Source organism: Erinaceus europaeus, chromosome 10 (genome assembly GCF_950295315.1).
Source record: "Erinaceus europaeus chromosome 10, mEriEur2.1, whole genome shotgun sequence".
In the NCBI taxonomy this organism is placed as follows: domain Eukaryota; kingdom Metazoa; phylum Chordata; class Mammalia; order Eulipotyphla; family Erinaceidae; genus Erinaceus; species Erinaceus europaeus.
Window position 1 is genome coordinate 32,009,602 of NC_080171.1, and position 13,480 is coordinate 32,023,081.

General features: G+C 42.5%; 1 protein-coding gene across 7 annotated transcripts in view; it reads left to right on the forward strand.

Moving 5' to 3' along the window:
* Positions 1 to 13,480, forward strand: part of FRMD3 (FERM domain containing 3) — a 358,746-nt gene that overhangs the window by 183,886 nt on the left and 161,380 nt on the right. For all 7 annotated transcript variants that reach the window (XM_060199507.1, XM_060199503.1, XM_060199504.1 and 4 more), the window contains one exon: positions 9,809 to 9,913. Coding sequence is in view for 6 of the 7 variants with exons in the window: in XM_060199503.1 (XP_060055486.1) it covers positions 9,809 to 9,913 (105 nt within the window). In the remaining variant the exon portion in view is untranslated. The remainder of the gene's footprint in view (positions 1 to 9,808; positions 9,914 to 13,480) is intronic.

A 13,480-nucleotide genomic window follows, 5' to 3' on the forward strand; every position in this document is an offset into this window, starting at 1 on the left:
CAGTCAGAAGAAAGATGACCCTCTGTTTTGGAATGAAAGTCACAGAACACAGGTGGAGTACTGGATGTGAAAAAAATCCCAGGCAAAAGTCAAAGAAGGGCTAGTGAAATAGCTCACTTGGGTAGTGTGCTGCTTCGCCTTGTGTGCAGTCAGACCCTTTTAAATCACTGCAGTCTTGATTCAACTAAATCTCTTGCAACATGGGAACTGTTTTGTTTTGCTTTTATTTATCAGAGTGGGGAGATGCTACCATGAATTTGTGAGAGGGACTGGGTTTTGATTGCCTACCAAAGAAGCTGGCAGGGTTAGCTGGCCACTTGTGTCCTCCCTTTGATTTTTTAGTTATACACTGAATTCTAGGCAGTTATTGGGGCATACATATCATGTACCCCCTGAGTGTCTGGCCTCGGTGGCTGTTCTTTCCTGGTTTTCAGGTTACTGCTAAAATAATAACCATAACCATACTCCCCCTCCAACTTAAGAATAGTCATTGTGCACAAGATGCCGTTAGTCAACCTGGCTTATATTTTTCAATTATATCAGCCATAATATACTGAAGATGTAACTGGTAATGATGCTGATTAGCATATATTTGAATAACACAAATCAAAGCAACTTTTAGCTTCTGTGTGAGAACTACGGATTAGGTCTGAATGACATAAGAGGGCCTTCTGTTCTTGTGTTTCTTTACAGTTCTCATTACTTAGTTTTGATATTACTATTTTCTTCACTGTCTTGGAATGATGCAGTTTTACGAATGTAAGCCACAAATACCGAATGCCACTTATATCTGTAATGGAACAGAACAATTAACTAAGCAATGCATCTCTTGCTACTTAAATTCCATTAAAAATATATATCCTGCTTTTTTATTTTCTTCCATTTTCTCCTTCCTTCCTTCTTTCCTTCCTTCCTTCCTTCCTTCCTTCCTTCCTTCCTCCCTTTCTTTTTTTCTGCCAGGGTAATCTCTGGGGCTCAGTACCTGCACAACCACTCAATCATTCCCAGAACTCATGTTTCTTTCCTTTTCCTTTCTTTATCTGATACAGAATGAACAGAGAGGGACAGAGGAGGAGAGAAGCAGAGAGGGAATAGAGACCCTGTAGCACTGCTCCACTACTTGTGATACTCCCCCCGCCCCACAGGGGGGCAACCAGGGACTTGAACCTCGGTCCAAAGATGCTGTTTTTTGGTAAGAGCTGTGGTGCCTGTCGCTTGGAGACTGAAAGAATCATGTTAAGTGAGATAAGTCAGTAACAGAATGATGAATGAATATGGGATGATCTCACTCATAGACAGAAGTTGAAAAATACTACCATGATGCCAACCTGCCTTCCCTGGGCAAATAACCTCACCAATGTGTTCTGGAATCCCACCTCCTCAGAGCTCTACCCCACTAGGGAAAGGTATAGACAGGCTGGGGATATGGATCAACCTGTCAACACCCATGTTCAGAGGAGAAGCAATTACAGAAGCCAGACCTTTTACCTTCTATACCCCATAGAGATCTTTGGTCCATACTTCCTGAGGGATAAAGAATAGGAAAGCTTCCAGTGGAGCGGATGGGATATGGCACTCTGGTGGTGGGAATTGTATGAATTGTATCCGTTATCCCACAATCTTGTCAATCATTGTTAAATCATTAATGACAATAAAAAAAGAAATTTAAAAATATGAAAACACAAAGCAGGACTAGGACTGGGTTTGGTGTATTGCACCAGAGTGAAAGACTGTGGAGTAGGGGAGTGGCAGAGGTGGACCTCTGCCAGGGGGTTGAATTGTTATGTGGAAAACTGAGAAATGTTACACATGTACAAACTACTGTGATTTACTGTTGACTGTAAGCCGTTAATTCCCCCAATAAAGAAAGTATCCATTTATACATACATGCTTGAATTTTTAAAGCAGAAAGGCACACAAAGAGAGCACTTCACTTTTATGTTTGATTGAACCACAATCATTCTCCAGCTAGTACTTGTCCTTCACAATAGAAACAACAATGTCTCATTACTTTTGTTTACTCATCTGCCTTATGGAGACAAATGGACTGAGTCTCTTAATTCATGAAATTAATGCAGCCTCCTACCCCTGGAAGTCAAACTTCCAGCAGCAAACCGAGCATCAGTTGTTATTTAGGGGCCTTGCCATAGTCTGGAAGCCCCTGTGAAATTCTAGGTATTCAGATGGGAATAGATTTCTTCCTTTAGAGGTGGAAGAGTCAGTTGTACATTTACGAAGGCTCTTCCTTCTCCCAACCTTTATTATGGGAACATGACACTTTTATCAGATGGGGATTATGGGAGTGAGGTTCCTATGCCAGAATAGACTCTTCCCAGTCTCCTGGGCTTTTGTTCCTGATTCTCCTGGCTGTTTCTTGCTTCCTTTGTGCCAGTGACCCTTCCCTAACACCTCTGTTCTCTGTAAACCTTTCTCCATTCATGGCTGATAGGCCTGCACAGCCTCAGAGAGCAGCCTCAGTGGCAGCAGCACTGAGGACTTTGCCTGGTTCCAGGGATGATTCCAAGTTCTTCCAAGGAAAACTCTCTCAAGAAACACTTTCAGAATATTTTAGTTTTCACCAGGTTGTAAACTCATTCTTTCAGAGGGGATGAGTGGTGGTGCAACTGGTAGAGCACACACATTCCATGCCCAAGGACTCCTGCTCCACACATGTCATGTGTGGGGGAGGCTTCATAACTGGTGAAGCAGGGCTGCGGGTGTCTTGCTTTCTTTCTCCCTTTCAGTGTCCCTCCTTTTCAGTTTCCCTGTCTTCTATCAAAAGCAAAAAAATCCGATTTTTTTTTTTTTCGGGGACCAGGGAAATGTGGGAACAGGAGGCTGTGGGAGGTGACAGGACTGTGTGGGTGCAGTAAATTGCAGTCCTCACCTTCAGTGGAAGGGATGACTGATACCAAGCTCCAAAAGACCTTGGGAATCAACTCTCTACCTCAGGAGTCTGTAGTCCCTGTGATTTTTCCTCTCATACTAAATACCATTGTCCTCTCTGCGTTCTCTTACTGGGCCTGAGGCATTGGCTCTTCCCTTCTAGTAAATTTTTGGGCACAAGGAGCCGAAATGTAAGTTGTGTTAATTGGAACAACAAGTTTTGTCGGAATCTCTGGAGGTTTGTACTGAGCGTAAACGTCAAGATTGTTAATCTGGAGACTTTGCTTCCATTTCCCTGAGAATATTTTGGCACCCTCCTGTGCTGGCTTTTTTTTTGTAGACTGATTCAGGATGACTCCTGTATGTATGCATAAAAGAAAGCTGCTTCCTGAAGCTCTTTGAGAAGAGTCAACAGGAGCCACCCCTCCTATTTAAATAGAATAGCTCCTCCTATGTAAAAAATTTTAAGTAATTTTTAAGTCTATATAATGATGTGCCTCAGAGGAGAGAATATCAGAACAGAACATATCTTGCTATACAACAAGCTCAAATTGTGCACTCCCCGTCTTTTTAACTTAAACTATCTTGTGTCCATTTATGAACTAATCAGATAAGAGGAGTAGAATTACCCTATCAGCCCTTGAGTCCTCTAGTTAGTTGTGGGTTATTGTTTCTCCTCCCTCCCTCCCAGCCTCCTTCCCTCCCTCCTTCCCATCCTTCCTCTCTTCCTCTCTCCCACCCTCTCTCCCTCCCTTCCTTTCTTCCTTCTTCCCTCCCTTTTCCCCTTCCTTTACTTTGCCACCAGTGTTATCGCTGGGGTTCACTGCTGGCACTACAAGTCCACTGCTCCTGGTGGACATTTTCTCTCTCTCTTTTTTAATTTGATAGGACAGATAAATTGAAAAGGGAGGGGGAGATAGAAAGGGAGAGAGAAAGACAGATCCCTGCAGACCTGCTTCACTGCTTGTGAAGCGACTCCCCTGTAGGTGTGGAGCGGGGTGGGGCATTGGTAGGGGAAAGCTTGCACCCAAATCCTTGCATGGGTCCTTGCACTTCATCCTTTGTGTGCTTAGCCGGGCATGCTATTGCTCTGCCTCCTGGATTATTTAGTTTCTTGAGGTTTATAGACTTCACTCCTAATCTCTCTGTGTGTGTGGTATGTGTGCACAGGTATACTCATGCATTTCTGAAGAAAATCTGGGTTCTCTTAGAAAAGACAGGGATATATGTATGGTGGTCGGGAAGATGGTGATGACTCCTATAATGAATGTGGTTTGGATTTTATCAAACTGCCTCTTCCCAGCCTGCTGCAGTGGTTGATATCCTGTGTTCGTTATTGCCAGGGTCCACATTCTAAGTGATTGGATCACTTAACTCCTCCTTATATCTATACTGTACCAAGCTGGAGGCTATAGCTTTCTTCTGCATCTGCATAAAGACTGGAAACAGATAGGTAAAGTGGATTGAGCTTTACAGTATCTTGAGCTTGGGTGGCCAACCTGGGTTTGACTCCTTACAAACAAATTTACCATTTCCTAATCCAGCTTTCAAACGTGTGACATAGAAACAATATAATTCCCTCAGTGGAGTTGTCAGGAAACCAAATGTAGACATGTAACAGTTATCCGCATACAGTGTGTTTACTAAATAGCAACTTTCATTATTGTGTTCATAGCTTCATTCCTGAAGGAAGTGATGCAAACTCTGAACCCATGGTTAAGCAGGACTACTGGGGTAGTTTTATTATCTTCACTTAACCAACATCTAAAAGGTAGCAAAATGTCATGACTTAACAGTTTTAGTAATTGGGGATTGAGATATGCCACACATTTATTTTTTACTAAAGACACACAAATTTACTAATTTAGCCAGTTGATCATCCCTCCCCCCACTTTTTTTCAAGAGTTTTTAAAAAAATATTTATTTATGTTTGTTGCTCTTGTTGTTTTATTGATGTCGTTATTGTTGGATAGGGCAGAGAGAAATGGAGAGAGGAGGGAAAGACAGAAAGGGGAAGAGAAAGACAGACACCTGCAGACTGCCCTGCAGGTGGGAAGCTGGGGCCTCGAACCAGGATCCTTATGCCAGTCCTTGTGTTTTGTGCCACTTGCACTTAACCCGATGTACTACTGCCCAACTCCCCCCCCCCCAGACTTTTTTAAAGCAAAAATCCATTGTCTCAACTTTGCCATTGAACCTGGGAGTTGAAGTAAATGCATCACCAGCAATTAGCCTTCCACAGAGGTTAGTTTTGGAGGTGAATGTTGTTCCTGTTCACATTCTTGTATTAGAAAGGGCCTAGGAGATTGGGGATACAGACTTAAAATCAACATTACTTTTTAGGATTCTTGAAAATGACATAGTACATCGGCATGGTGCTTGACAGTCCACAAAATGCTCTCCCATTTCACAAGCCACATGGTGTTAAGACCTGTGAGATTATAAATTGTGTTTTGCTCCCTTTCTCTAAGCCCCATTTCAATGCCTGCTGAGTAAAAGATGTTTAAAATGCTCTACTGAACCTCAAAGTAATCCACTGGGGTGCATTTTGTAGTTGTCATCATTTGCTCTTCTCTTACACCAGAAAAAAAACTAAATCTCAGAAAGATTTCCTGACTTCTTTAAGGTCACCCCACTGGCAAGTGGTAGAAAGGAGGCTCTTAACATAGTGACTTGGTCTTTTCTTCTCTTACACACTTTGGGGTAAGGAAGAAAGAATTTTGCTGAAATGCAAGCTAGTTAGTTATAGCCAAACTTAGGTTTTGTCCTCCAGGAGGTGGTGGAGTGATAAGCCTTGCTTACATGAGATGTTTTTGTTTTTTTTTTTTTCTTTCGATCCCTGACACCACATATGCTCTAAATTGCTGTACTGGCCTTTCTTCTTCTGTCTCCCTCCACCCCTATCTCTCATAAAATAAAGTTTAAAAAGAAATTAAAGGCAAGTTAACTCAGCTGTTAAAAGTGATGAAATCATCTCCCTTGGCTCATCTTGGATGGCACTTGAAGGAATCATGTTAAGTGAGATCAGCCAAAAGAGAAAGGATGAATACTGGATGACCTCACCTATAGCTGGACCTTTAGAAACAAGGGCAGAGAGGGAAAACACAGGGTGAAAACTTGGACTGGGTGAGGTGTATTGCAACAAGGCAAAGGACTGTGGGGGAGGAGGTGCTGAGAAGAGGTAGAAAGGGTGCATCAGGATGGTGGGGAAGGACCTAACTTGGGGTGGGGGGAGAAATTCTACAAAATGTGCCAGCAACTATGCTGTAAATGATTGTCCTTCCCAATAAAATGACTGTGGGAGGATGTTAACAAACAAGCAAACAAAAATTTTGGCTCCTGAGAGAATGGGAGATTATTGCAAAGAGTCCAGGGGGTACACAGACATTAAGCATGGTCTATAAACATGGGCAGAGAGAACGTAGGGAGGACCCAGCCTTTCTCTGAGGCTCAGAGCAAAGAAATCTTAAATAGAAACCCCCAAGGGGGGTAGATAGCAAACACCAGAGCATCTTTAACTTTCTGTGATGAGAAACCAGCCCCAGATCATGTTTATCCAATCTGTTTTGGACCAAAATTTAAGAAGAAAACAAATGAATGACTCTAAATGTCTGCACTTGTGTTGAAGAGGGTCAGGAACTAAGTGCTTTTCAGCCTGGCACAGTGTATAGACCATAGTTCCATGGCATTGGTTTAGATACTCAACACATGCAAAGCACGACAGTTGTGGTTATGCTCTCTTGGTACAGTTTTTGTGGGGGTAAAAAAAACACATACAGCACATGGCACATCAGTTCACAGGACCTGGGAGGTGGTTCAGTGATTGTGTACAATGCTTTGCATGCATGAGGCCCTAAGCTTGACCTTCTGCACTATGTAGAATGGTGGACTAGTGCTCTGGCTTCTCACCTGTAATCATAAAGGGTTGGGCAGGTGGTTTACCTGGTAGAGTATCTATGTGCAAGGATCTGGGTTTGAGCTCTGGGCAACCACTTGGGAGAACCTTCACTAAGGATGGAGCAGTGCTGGTATGTTTCTTCTTTTTAAGATGGGTGAGTTCTGGGGGTTGGTTGGTGGCACGCCTCGTTGAGTGCACTTGTTCCTATGTGCAAGGACCGTAGTTCAAGCCTCTGGTCCCCACTTGCAGAGGAGAAGCTTCATGAGTGGTGAAGCAATGCTGCAGGTGTCTCACCTGTTCTGTATCCCTATTTTCTCCCTTCCTTTTTGATTTTTCTCTGTCTTTGTCTAATAATAGATAAATGAATAAGATATGTTTTTTTTTTTAAAAAAGATGAGTGGACTTTCTTACGCTGATAAAAGGAACTAAATTCACTATGTTCCAGGTATTGGATTCAGCTGTCATCCAATACTGCCTGTTACCTTAGTCCCCTGGGTTAAAAACAATTAGAGGGAAAAAAGTGTCATCATTAAGATTTGACTACTCCAGGAAGACTTTTCAGATAGAAAAAACAGGGACAAGAGATAGAAAGAGACAGCAGCATTGAGACTTCCTTCAGTGCAGTTGGGGGCCAGGCTCTAACCTGCACCATGCCCATGACTAAGCAAAGGCACTGTCCTAGTGAGCTGTCTTGTGAGCCCCTAGTACAGACATTTCAAACAAGTTCCATTTCAAGGTTTTGTCTGCTTTGAGCTCCATCAGCCCATTTCTCTTAGAAAGTAAGTAAAAGTGGGGGCAGGGGTAGATAATATAATGGTTATGCAAAGACCTTCACGCCTGAGCCTCCAAAGTCCCAAGTTCAATCCCATACACTAACGTAAGTCAGAACTGGTTAAAAAAAAAAAGTAAGCAAAAGCTCAATGCGCATAAAAGTTGAAATACAAACACGATTCTAGAAAAGTTAAGCCTTCACAGACCTTTGCTTTCCATCGTCCCCTTTGTAACCTCAGATCTGTCATCTGAGATTAAGGGTCTGTTTATATTTGACTTTGCCAGTCCCCCTTGCTGTTTTCTTTAGCTCCTACATAAGTGAGGACATCTAATGTTTCTCTTTCTGTGTCAATATAGTACCTCCCAGACCAGCAGGTGACTTTTTCACTAATTTCCTGCATTCCTGCCAGTAGTTTCTGTTTAAGTACCGCGAGCACCACTGGAGCTCCATGCTGGTAGTTTCTTTTCTTTTTTTTTTTTTTAATTATTTATTTAAGAAAGGAGACATAAACAAAACCATAGGATAAGAGGGGTATAGCTCCACACAATTCCCACAACCCTATCTCCATATCCCATCTCCTCCCCCGATAGCTTTCCCATTCTCTGTCTCTCTGGGAGTATGGATCCAGGGTCATTGTGGGGCTGGTAGTTTCTAATGGAAAGTTCATCATGCGACATAGACCAAACTGGTCTTCTAAATTTATTCTTGGTGATTTGAAAGAATGGCTTATTTACTGACTTATTTTTTATTTTTTCACCAGGACTATTCCTGGGGCTCAGTGCTTGCACAGGATGGGCAGTGGAGAGAGACAGAGAGGGGGAGTGACACCCGTAGCACTGCTCCACTTCTTGTGAAGCTTCCTCCTGTAGGTGGGGACTGGGATTTTGAACCTGAGTCCTTGTATATTGTAACATGTGTACTTTACCAGGTGAGTCACCACCAGGTCCCTGGATGACTCATTTAATGTCTCTTATCTCTCCACTTATTTTTATAAGTCACCGCCAATCTGTAAGACATTCCATGGGTCTTTCCGCAGCTTTGATTGAAGTAGGTATTTTTACATTATTGTCTGTCTGGAAAAGGGCTTGGAAGTGCCTTTGCTGTTCACAAGGTTTTGCTATAATGGCATTTGGCTCAGTCAGATCTGACTAAAATACGTGGATTGCTCAGAGTCCTAGAAGGAAAAAAAAAATCTAACCAGCTTGGAAATTAGGTAGTCCAGCCAACTCCTTGTACTGATATGGAGATAGTTGGGGTGTATGTGTGTGTGGGGGGGCTGTCTTTGGATCCCAGCCCCTCACAGAGCCTTTCTGTGCTGTTTGATGGGTGTGATTCAGTGGTCTTGAGGCAGAGGCAGCAGACTTCCCACCATTCCTAGTGGGTGTCAGGAGGTTCTGTCTAATGCCTTTCACTGCATTTCCACACCACCTGGCTTTTGCCTTATGGCAAAGTCACAGTGAACTGGATTCTTCAGCCTGCAGTCCGGTGCTCTGGATCAAGCCCCATCTTACCCTGTGTAAGTTGGGTGTCTTTGAGCAAACTGCCAAGCCTCTCTGTGCCTTAGCCTCCTCAGATACAAAAGTCATAGGATCAGAGTGAGGATATTCATGGAGAAGTCCAAGTAAACAGGGGTGGGCAGTGGTGCATTGGGTTGAATGCATACATTACCATGTGCAAAGATCCATGTTCAAGCCCCCAGCCTCCAACTATCGGGGTGGGGGAAGCTTTACAAGCTATGATGCAATGCTACAGGTTTCTTACTTTCTCTCTTCCCCATCCCTCTCAATTTCTCTCTAGCCAACTTAAATTAAGTTAAATTAAAAAAAAGAAAAGAAAATCAGTAAGCAGTGAGGTGTACTGTTTGTAAAAGATGAAGATTTGCCAAATGTGGGCCTCTGTTAGGTATCAAATTGTACTGTCAGTGCCCTGAGTCATAAACAGCAGGTCAACAGTGGTATGGGGTAGAAGAAAACGGAACAAAAAAGAATAATTGTGTCTGTGAAGGGGATTGTTGGTGTTCTTTTCTTTTCTTTGGTTCTCTTTTTGATGTGTGTGTGGGCTCACAGTGTAAAAGGCATTTTTAACTGTAGATTGTAGATGAAAGGGCCCAAAAGCCTTGCTGCAGGCATGGAAGTGAGTGAATCCCTTTCTCTGAGCATAGACCTCTCTGGGTGGATAAGGCCCCTTCTAGACAGGAGCGGATGCAGTGAGCTCTGAGCTCAGACTGAGACATCAATGTGTTTCGTTTGCAGAGGGAGACCAAGGGGCAGTTTCTCATCGACCACATCTGCAACTACTACAGCTTGCTGGAGAAGGACTACTTTGGCATTCGTTACGTGGATCCAGACAAGCAGCGGGTAAGAGGCACCTCTGTCCTGACCCAATTGGGGGGGATGACTGGTCTCTGGGGCACTGTAGAACTTCTTCTGACACTAGTTCTCATGGCTGTTGACTGTGTGAAACAACCCCTCCTGGCATGGGGGTGTGCATAGGAGGGCCTGGCTCTGTCCCCAAGGGACTTGGCAAGAGAAGAGAAAGTGTTCTGGGGCCTTTCCAGAAAGCTGCCCCCATTGAAGAGAGAATATTCCTGTGTTCTCACAACACAGAGTTTGCCAAAGCACCTCAGACAGTGGTTACTTAATAGCCCATGATAGGGCCAGTGAAATAGTTCACTTGGATAGTGACCCAGGTTCAAGCTTGGTCCCCACTGTATTGAAGAAAGCTTTTTTTTTTTTTTAATTCTCTCTCTCTCTCTCTCTCTCTCTCTCTCTCTCTTCATCCACCTTTCTGTCTCTATCTGAAACAAGAACAAGACCAAACACTTATAGCAAAAACCTTACCTCTCTACTTCTTTATAGAAGGTCATTAGTCAAACAGATGGAACTGAAGGTGGTTATGCTTATTTTTACATTCATTTGTGTAATATAAAGAATTGAAACACATGAACTTGCAGAAATAAGAAAAAGGATGTGCTCAGGCAGTGGCACACCTGGTTAAGTGCACATATTACAGTGCACAAGGACTGAGGTTCAAGTTCCTGGTCCCCACCTGTGGTGGGGGGGATAAATTCATATGTGGTGAACTAGGGCTACAGGTGTCTCTCTGTCTCTTTCCCTCTATCTTCCCTACCCTTCTAAAAATTTCTATCTCTATCCAATAATAAATTTAAAAAAGTAAATAAAAATAAAATATTTAAAAAAGAAAAAGGGAAAAAGTATCCAAATTCTTTCTTTTTTATTTGTTTGTGCCCCCCCTTTTTTTCCCAGATTATTTCTGAGGTTTTGTGAGAACTATGGTGGTTATCACTGGCAAGGTGGGGATACAGAACTTTGGTGATGGGTGCCTTGTGGAACTATGTACTATAACCCTACAGTATTAGAACCCTCAAGAAATCATATTACCTATTATTACAAAAACCAGGAGTTTTACTCAGCCTTTAGTTTTCCTCAGAACATTGCAGCACAGAGAGGGTTAGTCACTAGCCCAAGGCCAAACAGCTAGGTGGGAGAGAATACAATTCAAAACCACATTCTTGCCATTCCATCTCCCAAATGAAAATAAGAGACATAGATAGCCCAAGCCAGAGAGATCTGTCAACTTTTTCTGGAAGGGGCAAGATGGAAAACATTTTTCAGCTTTGCGACCCATATCATCTTTATCATTAAGTTCTGCAGTTCTGCTTTGCTAGTGGAAAGAGTTCTAGAAAATTTTAGGGGATGGGCCTGTGTTCCAGTCAAAAGATTTTTTTGCAAAAAAAAGGTGAGTGGGGGGGTAGATAGCATAATGCTTATCCAAAGAGACTCTCATGTCTAAGGATCCAAGTCCCAGGTTCAAGCCACCACACCACCATAAGCACAGCTGAGCAGTGCTGTGGTTAAAAGAAATAGTAATAGGTGACTGGTGACAGTGAAGTAGAGGGGACCCGTGTTTTCCTCCTTCTGAGTAGCAGCAAAGTTACATCAAAACATAGAAAACCCCAAATAGAAATGGGCCAGAATCTCAAGTAAGCTTTCACAGGAAGGGATAAAAAATCAGTATCCAGGTAGCAGAAAAACAGAGAGATGCCTTTTCCCAAGTAAAAAGTCTCTCTGTACTGCAAAATTGTGATCAGGAAGAGATCGCTATGATAAGGAACTTTAATCTGGTGAACATTGGGAGGCGGACTGTAGCCAGCTCCTAGCACCCCAACCCAATTACAATATATATATATTTTTATTTTCTTAAGATTTTATTTATGAGAAAGATAGGAGGAGAGAGAAAGAACCGGACATCACTCTGGCACATGTACTGATGGGGATTGAACTTGAGACCTTAAGCTTGAGAGTCCAAGGCTTTATCACTGCGCCACCTCCCGGATCACAATATATGTATTTTTGAAACGACGACTTTCCTTTCATGACACTGCATTCTTCTTTTAAAAAAATATTTATTTATTTATTCCCCTTTGTTGCCCTTGTTTTTTGATTGTTGTAGTTATTATTATTGTTGTTATTGATGTCATTGTTGTTGGATAAGACAGAGAGAAATGGAGAGAGGAGGGGAAGACAGAGAGGCGGAGAGAAAGAGAGACACCTGCAGACCTGCTTTACCACTTGTGAAGTGACCTTCCTGCAGGTGGGGAGCCGGGGGCTCGAACTGGGGTCCTTATGCTTGGCACTACCTGTGCTTAACCCACTGTGCTACTGCCTGACAATGGCAGATAGGAAAATAAAAGCTCACAGGAGTGGTCTTTATTTGCATTTCTCTGGTAATCAGTAACTGAGCATTTTTTTTTTTTCATATGCCTGTTGGCCCTTTGAATCTCTTCTTTCCTGAATATTCTGGCCATAGCCTCTCCCTGCCTTTTTTTTTTTGTTGTTGTTGCTAAGTTTGGCGAGCTCTTTGTCTATTTTTGTTTATTAGCCTTTTGTCTTATGTATAAAATGATCTTCTCCCATTCTGTAAGAAGTCTCTCTATCTAGGTGGTAGTTTCTTTTGCTGTGCAGTAGCTTGTCAATTTGATATAGTCCCATTGATTTATTGTTGTTTTTGTTTTCTTTGTGAATGGATCTGAGTCACTGAAGAAAACACTCCTGCCAATCTCACTCATGGGCAGAACTTAAGAAACAAGAGCAGAAAGAGGAAACACAAAATAAAACTTGGACTGGTTTTGTGTATTGCATCAAAGCAAAGGACTCTGGGGAAGGAGGCAAGAGAGGGATGGTGGAGGGGAGGGGCTTTCAGGTCCTGGTACATGATTGTGAACCTAAACTGGGGGTGAGAGTCTTTTGCAGACACCTGTCTTGGTGAGATGAGATTGCACCCATGTGCCAACAACTGGACTGTAAACTATTAACTTCCCAATAAAAGTTAAAAAAAGATAGGAAAAAAAATTAAAAATTATAAACTTGATGGGAGTCCAGGCAGCTGCCTTCCTGACAACCACAAGTGTGCAGCTGTTGAGAAAAAGCCAGGGGCTTGAACCTGGTTCCTTGTGCACTGTAATGAGTGTGCTTCAGCAGGTGAACCACTGGCTGACATACCTCTCTCTCTCTGCCCCTCCCTCCCAGTCCTTGTCCCTATCCCTATCTTTAGCTTTCTATTTCTCCTCTCAATTTCTCTCTGTCATACTGAATACAAGAAAAAAAAAGTGGCTACCAGGAACACTGGATTCATTTGGTAATTGCAGTTACCAAGCCTCAGAGATAATCCTGGTGGTATGGAAAAAGAAAAAAAAAAGTTGAGGGGTGTCTTACAGGCACAATGTTTTGTTGATATAGGAATTACAAGCAGAGATTAATGGACTGTTATTATTATTATTTACCAGCTTGTGTACTTTTTCCTCAGTGGAAAATAAAATTGATTATTTGAATAGAAAGCTAATTAGCAGGAAAAAAATAGATCAAGTTATTTAGAAAAACTGAAGTGGAACTTACTTCTGCTGT